The following is a 12,362-nucleotide window of genomic DNA, read 5'->3' on the forward strand; positions in this document are numbered from 1 at the left end:
GGTGTTGAACAGTTGAGGGCGAGAAAAGACCAGGATCAATCAAGGCTGCCCACAAATGACCTCAGGCAGGGCAGTGTCTGGTAAGCCCATTGTTGGCTAGGGAAGGTGTGATCTCCAGAGGGATACAATGTGGAGAACTGTGGAACTGTAAGACTATGAGTAAAATGTAAATATTACCTCGACTGGTAAAAAACTTGGAAAGGGTGGACTGATTTAAAAAAGGTGGACAGACTAAGCTTGTATCTGCTGGGTTAAGAAGGTGAGACATACAAGATGCTGAGTGAGCTGCATGGTGCAGCTGGACTCGCTGAGTTCTTCCAGGTGTCTGTTTTGTCGCTTCAGATCCTGAGGATTGTTTTCAAGATGAACACGGATTGGACATTTCCTCTTTTGGGCAAATCTGGAATTAGGAACCACTCTTTAAAAACAAAGGATGATCTCATAAAATCAGCGATGAGGTGATAGTTCTTTCTCTGAGGATCACGTTTCTGAAACTCTCTTCATCAAAGGATGGTGGAAGTGGAGCTTTTGCAAATTTTCAAGGCAGAGATGGATAGGAACCTGATGAGTGAGGCAGGAAAGGTGGGAATGTGGGTATGAGTATTAAATGGTATAACAGGCTTAAAGGGCTGAGGGTTCCGCCCCTGCTCCTACTTTGCTAATTCCTTGTAAACAGCATGCAAAATGAAGACATGGTGTTTGTTGATTTACTGACATGGATAGGTGACTTTTCAGGTCGGGACCCTTCTTCAGTCTGAAAAAGGGTCCCGACCCAGAACGTCACATATCCATGTTCTCCAGAGATGCTGCCTGACCCATTGACCTGCACTTTGGGTCACTTTTTGTAAACCAGCATCTGCAGTTCCTGTTTCTATGGTTCACCTCTATTGTTTAATCCGGTGGTTCAACCTCACCTTCATTTTGATGGAATTTCGCCATTTTAGATTCTTAGGTTTGTTATTAAAGAGTTTGTCAATGAAAAATCAAAGGCAAACAGCAGAATAAGAGAAGGGAATGCAGAAGCAACATTGTGGAAACAGCAGAACCACATGGAAATCAAGTTTGTAAAAGCCAATCTGAGAAATGATAGCCTGACCCCCATGGCCATTAATAAAAGTTGAGAGGTGAGCAGCTGCCATTTTACATGGGCAAGCGCTTGGCGAGTAGTAAAAATCCTAGAACATGCAGGCCTTAGGCATGAGGCCAATTAACTGCTGCACCCAATTAAGGAGAATATTCAGGCCAGCAAGCCTCAGTGCAGCCTGAACAAAGCCAAAGATTTTACGATGCAGATTTGGAAGTCAGTCATGCAGGTTACAGAGTTACAGTAACTAAGTTAACTAAGTTATAGTAACTAAGTTACAGAGAAAGGTTGAACAAGTTAGGTCTTTATTCTTTGGAGCGCAGAAGGTTAAGGGGGGACTTGATAGAGGTCATGAGAGGGATAGACAGAGTTGATGTGGATAAGCTTTTCCCATTGAGAGTAGGGAAGATTCAAACAAGAGGACATGACTTGAGAATTAAGGGACAGAAGTTTAGGGGTAACATGAGGGGGAACTTCTTTATTCAGAGAGTGGTAGCTGTGTGGAATGAGCTTGCAGTGGAAGTGGTGGAGGCAGGTTCGATTTTATAATTTAAAAATAAATTGTATAGGTATATGGACGGGAAAAGAATGGAGGGTTATGGTCTGAGAGCGGGTAGATGGGACTAGGGGAAAATAAGTGTTCGGCACGGACTAGAAGGGCTGAGATGGCCTGTTTCCGTGCTGTAATTGTTATATGGTTATATGGTTATAGGTTACTCACACCTGTCCCTACGGGATTCTCTGATGCTAGGAGAGCAGGTAACACTTTCCTGATTAAAAAAGACATAACGTGCTGGCGTAACTCAGCGGGTCAGGCAGCATCTCTGGAGAACATGGATAGGCAACGTTTCAGGACACCTATCAATGTTCTCCAGAAATGCTGCCTGACTCGCTGAGTTACTCCAGCACTTTGTGTCTATTTTTTGTAAACAGGTATCTGCAATTCCTTGTGTCTAGCTCCAGACATTTCTGATTCCTAATTTAATATTGTAAGTATTGTAATATTAACATTTTTCTACACAGCTCCGGTATTTACTCTGAATTGATTTAGAAATCTGAAAAGTGCAAAAGCCTTAATAAGTTGCTCTGCCACCCACAAGTCACTGCTGCCTGGAATAATGATGCAGTCAAAACTTCATTACACTGAAATACTTCAAAGCGCTTCACACATTTAATTGTTTGTGGATAGGCAGTGATTCAGCACTGTTTCATTACAGAAATAATATGAAGCACCAACTGGATTTTTCTGTGGCTGTGCTGAATTAGATATGAAAACATAAGAATTAGGAGCAGGTGTAGGCCATCTGGCCCCTCGAGCTTGCTCCGCCATTCATCAAGATCATTCAAAGTTATGAACATAAGTATTAGGAATTGGAATGGGCTACTCGGCTCCTCGTGTCTACTCTGCTGCTCAATGAGCTTTGTACTGATTTGATTGCAACCTTGACTCTACATTCCTGTCTAACCACTCACCCCCTTGCTTAAGAATCAATCTAACTGTCTTAGAAATATTCAACGTCACTACTTCAACCACCTTTCCCTCTTTAGCTGGTGTAAGTTTTCCTCATAACATAACTTGCTCATTCTAATAAATCTTTGCTGAATTGCTTTCAAATTATTTACTTCCTTCTTAAAAGGTTCTACTGCAGTTGTACAGGGTCTTGGTGAGACCACACCTGGAGTATTGCGTACAGTTTTGGTCTCCAAATCTGAGGAAGGACATTATTGCCATAGAGGGAGTGCAGAGAAGGTTCACCAGACTGATTCCTGGGATGTCAGGACTGTCTTATGAAGAAAGACTGGATAGACTTGGTTTATACTCTCTAGAATTTAGGAGATTGAGAGGGGATCTTATAGAAACTTACAAAATTCTTAAGGGGTTGGACAGGCTAGATGCAGGAAGATTGCTCCCGATGTTGGGGAAGTCCAGGACAAGGGGTCACAGCTTAAGGATAAGGGGGAAATCCTTTAAAACCGAGATGAGAAGAACTTTTTTCACACAGAGAGTGGTGAATCTCTGGAACTCCCTGCCACAGAGGGTAGTCGAGGCCAGTTCATTGGCTATATTTAAGAGGGAGTTAGATGTGGCCCTTGTGGCTAAGGGGATCAGAGGGTATGGAGAGAAGGCAGGTACAGGATACTGAGTTGGATGATCAGCCATGATCATATTGAATGGCGGTGCAGGCTCGAAGGGCCGAATGGCCTACTCCTGCACCTAATTTCTATGTTTCTATGTTAAAAGCAAAGAGCAGAGACCAACACAAAGAGACAAAGAGATCAATATACATGCTTACCAATGTTTTCCAAGGTAGAGAATTAGAAAGATTTACCCCCTTTGAGTGAATAAAATTCTCCTTATCTCAGTCCTAAATGGTCCAGCCCTAAGGCAGTTGGTTCTAGACTCCTCAGTCAGGAAAACCCTTTGTGTTTTCACCCTGTCGATCTGTGTAAGAACTTCAATGAGATCTAATTGTTACTTTCACTTGTTCTGAATTCTAGACAATACTGGAATGACCTACTGAATTTCACCTCATGTTGTCAACATGTCATCCCTGAAATCCATTTGTTGAATCTTCATTGCATTCCTTCTATGGTCATTGTTTGCTTATAAAGAGACCAAAACAGCTTGCAATACTCTGTGTGCGGTCTCACCAAGGCTCCACATAGTTAAGGCAGTTGGCAGACTAATATAAATATTAGGCAAAATCTCTGTTAGGTTTCCCTGCTCATTTGATAAAAAAAGTGTGGAAACCTATGAAACATGAAATTTGATGCTTTTTAGCCATAGCCGAGATGGATAACTAAGAAGATCTCAATGGAGATTCCTCTATTTATTCAGATATCTCTTTCTCTGTTGATAGATTTAAACTGAAATGGAGGACTGCTGGATGCAACAGATATGAAGAGTAGTGTAGTCAGCTTCAATGATTACTCATAAAGCTGTTATAAAAATTATGTTCAGAAGTAAAGGAGTTAAAATATTCCAAATGCATATGTAAAGACCTAGTGTGATGTGCACTCGCAGAGATAAGCAATCTGCACTCAATCCACTAAATGTTCAGATACCTTCATTAAAAACAGGCTGGTTCTTCTCAGAACAATTGCCATGTTATATGTTCACTTAATAAATATCACCTGTACCTGTTTTTTTAGATTATTTGATATTTTTAGAAAGGTAATGTAGTAATTATACCCAGCAACAAATAATCTGTGGCCTTAACCCTCTCTGTGCTCCACATTTTATCTCACCTTCCTAAGGTCACAGGGCACAATCCTGGTGTCCGACCTTAATCAACTTGGGGCGAGAAACATTTCTTTTCTCAGTGATAGGATTTGGGGCAGGGATTGTTTATGTGCAAATATGTAAAAGAGTAATGTGATCTAATAACACTGACACACATATGATATGAGCACAGGTGGTAGTTGTTAGGCTGCAGAAAGAGTTAATGTGTTCTGAAGCTCCTGGTGTCTGCTAGAGATTATTAAAGGCAGTTCTCACCAGTTGTACATTATTGGCTCACTGAACACCACCCCCTACACAATAAGTGCTGACAAGAATAGTCAAAGCAACTGACATGCATCGGGTTCAGAGAAAACCCCTGTGTTCTGAGGAAATACTTTGAAGCACCTACAGAGCATTGCTGATTGATGACACCACCACGTACAAGACTTCAACCCTCTAGAACTGCGGAGAAGGAAACAGCCTCAGCAATTCTTTGGTGCACAATTAGTCAGTAAACCCGCATCTAGAACTCTAGACAGCAATAATGAGAGAAGGTCAGTTATACTATGAGAGAGAGAAGGATATTAATAACAGCACAGCACACAACTAGACTGAGCAGGGCAGAGGAGCCTTAAGTGCAGCTGTGCCACAGTTAAGGTGGGAAATGGGACAAAACAGACAGGATATAGAGACATAGAGTCACCCAGAATGGAAACAGGCACTTTGGCCCAACCCGCCTATGCCATCCAAGATGCCCCATCTAAGATGCCCCTGCAGGCGCACATATCCCCGTGAACCTTTCCTATCCATGTACCTGTCCAAATGTCTTTAAAATTGGTATAGTATCCACCTCTACCACTTCTCTGGTAGCTCGTTCCGTATACCCAACACTCTGTGCGTGAAAAAGTTGCCCTTCAGTTTCCTATTAAATCTTTCCCCTCGCACATTAAACCTATGGTTCTTGATTCCCCGGCCCTGGGTTAAAAAAATCTCAGTGCATTTACCCTATCTATTCCCCTCATGATTTGATACATGCCTATAAGATCACCGCCTCCTGCGTCTCAAGGAATAAAGTCCCTCCCGCCCAACCTCCCCCTGTAGCACAGACTCTTGAGTACTGGCACTGCAGCTAAGGTGTATAAGCAAGCAAGGTACAATTCAGCATTGAGTCATTCACAGCAAATGTAAAGGGAATGGAAATGGCACTGTTAATTATATTCCGGAAGCAAAGAGGTCAAATTGAAAATTCATAAGCACAGAATACTGCCAAAAGCAGGATTCAGGAGGCTATTCTATTGATGGATTTTGCTCTGAAACTTATCATATGCTCTCTAGCCTATAAATAAATTCACAGAAATAGTGCAGGAATCAGAATAATTTTTGATCCATAGCCATCAGAAATAGCAAAAATTGCAGGTTTGGCATGAGGAATAGAATAGTGGATGAAACCGTCAGCGAAGGCCTATTTTGTTGATTTAAAAGATTCATCCAGGCATTACAACTTCGATGGATTCTTGCACTGTGTTATGTAGGATAGGTTTGTGTGTGACTTCAATGATAAAACGATTCAGTGCATATTGTTGAGAAAACAAAGAATAACATTTGAGGACACAAAGTGCTGGAGGCCAGACAACATCCCTGGAGAACATGGAGACACAAAATGTCACCGACCCATGTTCTCCAGGGATGTTGCCTGACCCGCTGAGATGTTCCAGCATTTTGTGTTCTTCGTGTAAATTTTTGTAAGCCAGCATCTGCAGTTCCTTGTTTCTACAAGAATAACATTGGACCTAGCTAGTAAAATAGGAAGTGGCATTCCCCCAGAATCACATCCATTTCCCAAACATTGGCTAAGAAAGTAAAGGCAAACAGAGAAGTGTGTTTGATGCCCAGGAAGAAACTGTGAAAGCATGGTCCAACATCCTCTTACACAAAAATAAGGCAGTCTTCCTTGTTGTTCATATCGGCATTACCAGCTATAAGGCACACATATGCATCAAGACTTATGCCAAAATAATATAGTTAGAAAAATGACCAGCGACATGTTGTTGAAAAGTCAGGTGGAAAAACAACTGGATGAATTAGAGAAGGTAATAATGCAGTCAGATTTGTTTTGGATATGGATCGATACAGTAGCTACCATATTTGGCTGTGGTACTCACATCACTGCACCGGCAACTTAAAGGGAATGGAAAATAGTATTGGAATGTACATCAAGAGTAAATGGCTCATGCAAGGAGCTGAAGGAACAAATCCGTATTGTTCATTATGCCTTGACAAGAGCATTAAGGCTCACGTGTGTCACTTCAAGCAATAGGGTGAAACACAAGCACCATGAGATGTGTAGGGAAGGTCCAAGACCTGTGTCTTCTGAAAGCTGAAGGCAGATATCTTGTGTGACCAGAGAACATCCTCAGACACAAACACTACGCAGGCTGTAATTCTGAGAGGGATTGGAAACTAGGCTGCACTGCACAGGAACCAAACACTATAGTAATAGGTTCAATGTCAAATGTTGCCTCACACATCCAATACCTTGAGCTCATTCGCTTCTCTACCACACAGTTGTGGACTGGCATATTCTACCACCAACGTTGATCTTTGATTTGTTACTTTTCCTGGTAATTAATCTAAGCTGTTACAATAAGTTCTCACATGTTATAATCACAGAATATGGTGTACGGACATAGAATACGTGAGCATGACATTGCAGACAATGGCCAGGATTAAGCAAAGAAAGATAGAGTCACAGAATCGTACAGCATGCAAACAGGCCCAACATACCTAAGCCAACAATCATGCCCCATCTACACTAGTCCCACCTGCTCATGTTTGGCCCATATCTCTCTAATCCTTCCCCATCATTGTACCTGTCTCAGTGTCTCATCTACCTCCTCAGGCAGCTTGTTCCATATACGCACACCTCTGTGTGAAAAGGTTGCCCCACACATTCCTATGAAATCTCTCTCTACTTAACCCCATGTCCCCTGGTTGTTGATTCCCTTACGCTGGGTAAAAGACTCTTCATTCACCCTATCTATTCCCTTCATGATGCCGGTATGTAATGATCTGTTTGCGCCATTCGATCTCTGAAGGTCACCCTGTTCAGCCGTGTATAATGTTTAGTTTACTTTAGTTTAGAGGTCGAGCATGGAAACAGGCCCTTTGACACACCGAGACCACATCAACCATCGATCACCTATTCATACTAGTTCTATGTAATCCCGCTTTCTCATCCATTCCCTACACACTTGGGGCAATTTACACAGGCCAATTAACCTACAAATTCACACTTCTTTGGGATGTGGAAGGAAGCCAGTGCACCCGGAGGAAACACACACGGTGACAGGGAATATGTGCAAACTCTTCACAGACAGCACCCGAGGTCAGGTTTGAACCCAGGTCTCTGGCACTGTGAGGCAGTAGCTCTACCATTTGTGCCACTATGCTAAGAAATAATTCCCAGGTGTAAGTGCCATTGACCTGCTTCAAGGCAAAGGTAGAAAAGAACTATAGTGCCCTAAATTTCCACCCAACTTTCCCCTTTAGTTTACAATCTGGGGGGAGGGGGGCAGGAGTTGACACTGTGTAATAGTGGCCAATGCATCATAGGCAGGTCCCTATTTTTATTTCCGGTTAAGTATCATTCAATAAATGTTTTGTGGAAAACTTTATTCCCCAGTGATGTCTCATTGCAAGATCTGTGTTCAAGAATGATTCAGTGAACTAAACCACAGAAGATGGAATACAGATCTTGGCAATTTTTCACAAAACGTGCTTCCAGTTTCCAGTACATTATTGTGGGTAATTTTCAAGGGAGAGCCAGGCACTTCTTCACAGGAAATAAAATATAGGACAGGCCACAAATATTCCTGGAGCATAGAAATGCTGTCAGCGTAGCTATTAGAATTGCAAGGAGCTGTGAATCTATTGTCAATATTTTATTCCAATATATGTATGGAGGTCTGAATGATTTGAAGGCAATAAGTTATTGGAACAATAAAGGACTGTGTTGCACCATTCATAACAAGGATAGCTGGAGTCTAATTTTGCATTGACACAAACATGCAGGAGTAAGAATGTATTTTTTCTGCAAAGATTCGATTTTTAGGAAAGCTGCTTGCTCATCCTGTTCAGTCCACATCTCTCTAAACCCATCTTATCCATATACTTGTCCATATGTCTTCTGAAAGTTGTAATTCGATCTACTTCTATAGCTTCCTCTGGCAGCTCATTCTAAATATGGATAGCCCTCTGATTGAAAAGGTTGCCCCATAAACATCTCCCCTCTCACCTTAAGCCTGCATCTATAGTTTAGTTTAGAGATACAGCTTGGAAACAGGCCCTTCGGCCCACCGAGTCAGCGCCGACCAGCGATCCCCGCACACTAACACCATACTATACACACCAGCGACAATTTACAATGTCACCAAGCTAATTAGCCTACAAATCTGTACGTCTTTGCAGTTTGAGAGGAAACTGCAGCACTTGGAGAAAACCCACGCAGGTCACGGGGAGAATGTAAAAACTCCATACAGACAGCAGATAGGCAGGATTGAACCCAGGTCTCTAGCTCTGTAAGGCAGCAACTCTATCGCTGCACCACTGTGCTGCTGATTGACAGAGTTCATGCTGACCATACCACGCAGATAATATCAAGGAAGCTCCCTAAATCACTTGCCCCTTGGGACCAATTAGCATTTGAAAAGAAGCAAAGTGAATGCAAATCTATCAGATCCATGTCCCCTCTATCTTGCTTAACTGCCTCACGGAACGGCCAGACAAGCTGACGTAAGGATGCTGGGTTTGTGAAATCTCTCCTGCCAGCACTTTGAGGTGAATGTGGAAACAAGGAAAAGGTGGATGAAATCTGCATCCCTTGCATTGGCGTTAGCGGAGGCAACGCAGGTGAAGCAAGGCACAAACGTTGGGAATTGTGTTTGTGAATGCACAGCAGCGAGAGACTGGCCTTCAGAGACTGGCCTTCAAACATGCCAATGAATGAAGTGTGGTTTGAAACCTTTTTGGAAAAAGACGAAATAATAAAAGATTGCAGCCGCAAGGTTTTCTGCAAGAGTTTAATGACTTGAAATACGTCCCTGGCTGATGGCACTAAATGTGTCACATTGTTATGTCAGCTCATTGGACACTGGTTTCAATGTTCATTCAACTGACTGTGGAAAATGAAAACCAATGGCAGGTGTGATTGTGTCCACAACTATTGTTGCTGACTGGGGATACATTCTCAAATACCAGTATCAAAATATTGGACTCAATATTGGAGCAGGAAGGTAATGGAGGATGGGGAGAGAGGATGTGAGAGAAACTCCAGAAACACCAGCAATGCACCATAGGGACAGTGAGGATGAATGGTTGAAAGATCATGGAGAGTCAGGGTCATACAGCGTGGAAACAGGCCTTTGGTCCAACTTGTCCATGCCGACCAAGATGCCCTATCTAAGTTAATACCATTGGCAACATTTGGACTATACTACTCTAAACCTCTGTGATCCATGTGCCTGTTCAAATGACTTTGAAATGTTGTTATAGTACCTGCCTTAACCATTTCCTCTGGCAGCTTGTTCCATATGCACACCATCCTCTGAGTGAAAAACCTCAGCCTCTTGTGCTCCAAGGAACAAACGTCCTATCTTGCCCAACTTCTCCCCATAGGTCAGGCAATAGATTCTGAGGGACAGACAATACAGACAGATTGTGGTGGAGGGTGGTGGCAGAGGTGTATCAGGAGATAGTCAGGCAGGTACCGAGGAATGCTAGGAACCGTTTGCTCAGCTCACTGCGAAGACCAATGGCTCTTCTGGCCTTTACGTTCCACAGGGACGTAGACAAAGTACTTGGATAAATCATATTGTAAAAACAAGCAAAAGCAGATGCTCATTTACACAAAAGGACACAAAGTGCTGGGGTAACTCAACGGGTCAGACAGCATATCTGTGATCTTGGATAGGTTCGGGTCGGGACCCTTCTTCAGACTGAGCCTATCCATGTTCTCCAGAGATACTGCCTGACCCGCTGAGTTACTCCATCACTTTGTATCCTACTTGGATACGTCAACTCTTCACATCTCCCTTCAATTCATGTGTTTCTCAAGGCCCACAGATGCTTATAAGGCACACAGATGTTTTAAATAAGCGTAAAGCATCTACAGCAGAGACAGGCAGACTGCTTACAAACAATACAATCACTAACAATCCACTGTGAGTGAATCAACTTCTCTTATTTGTTGGTGTTTAAGAAAGAACTGCAGATGCTGGAGAAATCGAAGGTAGACAAAGAATTCTGGAGAAACTCAGGGGGTGAGGCAGCATCTATAGAAACATAGAACCATAGAAAGTAGGTGCAGGAGTAGGCCATTCGGCCCTTCGAGCCTGCACCGCCATTCAATATGATCATGGCTGATCATCCAACTCAGTATCCTGTACCTGCCCTCTCTCCATACCCCCTGGTCCCTTTAACCACAAAGGCCACATCTAACTCCCTCTTAAATATAGCCAATGAACTGGCCTCAACTACCTTCTGTGGCAGAGAATTCCAGAGATTCACCACTCTCTGTGTGAAAATTCCTTCTCTCCATCTATGGAGAGAAGGAATTGGCGATGCTTCAGTGTGAAGAAGTCTCGACCCAATTCCTTCTCTCCATAGATGCTGCCTCACCCGTTGAGTTTCTCCAGCATTTTTTGTCTACCTTTCCTATTTGCTGTTCTACTCACTGGCATATTCACATTAAAACCTGAAGTAGAACCGTTTTTTATATAATTTAGTCTCCCAATCTCACCCCTTTGTTTCACACCCAGCACAGTGATGCTAAAATTGTCCACCCTATCCCCCACATCCCAGCCCATCCTGATCCACTGAATGCCACTGAAGAATTTACCTTTCCGCCTTTGTCACCTTTCGGACCAGTGACGCCCTGAGCAACAGAGGAATGGGAAAAGAAGAAATGCACTTTAATGTAACATAGCCTGACTCACTGTAGCTCTGCAGAAGCACACATAAACTAAAATTGTGCAATGCACACTAACTGAATAAAATGGAGCTCTCACCTTCTCACCTTGATCTCCTACTTCACCCTGATGAAAAATGCAGAAAGAGAAAATATATCTGAATGTCAACAGCATAAAAGGCAGGACAGAATTTAATTTTTAATTTTTACACTTGTTCTACAAGCATTTGGAATTTCTGGCTACAACCGGAGAACAGAACTCAATTTTAATAATTGCTTGTCACAAGCTGTGATGAGGAACAGAGCTCTTGCTGCAAAGAAGATAGGTTTGAAAGGACCTGATGAATGGAAGGAGACTTCATTATTAATTTCTTTGTGATCACATGCAGTGTTGTTATCAGAAGACAAAATGTGAATGGACTGGACCCTGCTGGAACCAGACTGCAATCCAGTCTCTCCCCTCAACATAGAACAGTACAGCACAAGAACAAGACCTTCGGCCCCACAATGTCTGTGCCAAACATGATGCCAAGATCATCACTTATCTACGTGTAGATAAATAATATCCCTCCACTCCCTACGTATCCATATGTAGCCCTGTGTAACTTCATATTAGTTTTTCTAATTAAGAAATGTATATAAGTTTTGCTGTGAATATGTGTTCTGCATTTTGATTTGTTGTAAATGAGTTCAATCATTTTTCCTGTGTGGTGATTGGTTTGGAGGCGGGAGCTGGGGATTGTGGGTAATCGAAGTTTAGGAGAGAGAGAGGAGAAGTCCAGAAGAAGACAGAAGAAGCCAAGGCTAACTGCTACCCCTTCAGCTCGGAGGGGTGGATTAAAGACTGTGGCTGTGTGGACTTTGGGATTACGAGGAGAGTGAGAGCAGCGGTTAGCTGAGCCCTGGAGACAACGAGGGAGAAGGAACATTTCTGCGACATGGGGTCCTCTCTGGTCAGCCATCTTGTGAGCTTCTGCACTGCACTTGTCGGCTTCCACTGTATTTGGCCGCGACGCTCTCCAGCTTCGACCAGGCCTGCAACGTGGGGTTATTCTTGTTTTGTGTTTAATGTTGCCGGCTTGTGTGAGTGA

The 12,362-nt window shown here is 42.9% G+C and overlaps 1 protein-coding gene across 18 annotated transcripts in view; it reads right to left on the bottom strand.

Moving 5' to 3' along the window:
- The window catches only part of col25a1 (collagen type XXV alpha 1 chain), a 654,016-nt gene that overhangs the window by 109,256 nt on the left and 532,398 nt on the right, over positions 1-12,362 (bottom strand). For all 18 annotated transcript variants that reach the window (XM_033025377.1, XM_033025353.1, XM_033025321.1 and 15 more), the window contains exons 13-14: positions 11,372-11,398; positions 11,203-11,238 (exon numbers count right to left, since the gene is read on the bottom strand). In XM_033025377.1, coding sequence (XP_032881268.1) covers positions 11,203-11,238; positions 11,372-11,398 — 63 coding nt within the window. The remainder of the gene's footprint in view (positions 1-11,202; positions 11,239-11,371; positions 11,399-12,362) is intronic.

Source organism: Amblyraja radiata, chromosome 1 (assembly GCF_010909765.2).
Source record: "Amblyraja radiata isolate CabotCenter1 chromosome 1, sAmbRad1.1.pri, whole genome shotgun sequence".
NCBI classification, from domain to species: Eukaryota; Metazoa; Chordata; class Chondrichthyes; order Rajiformes; family Rajidae; genus Amblyraja; species Amblyraja radiata.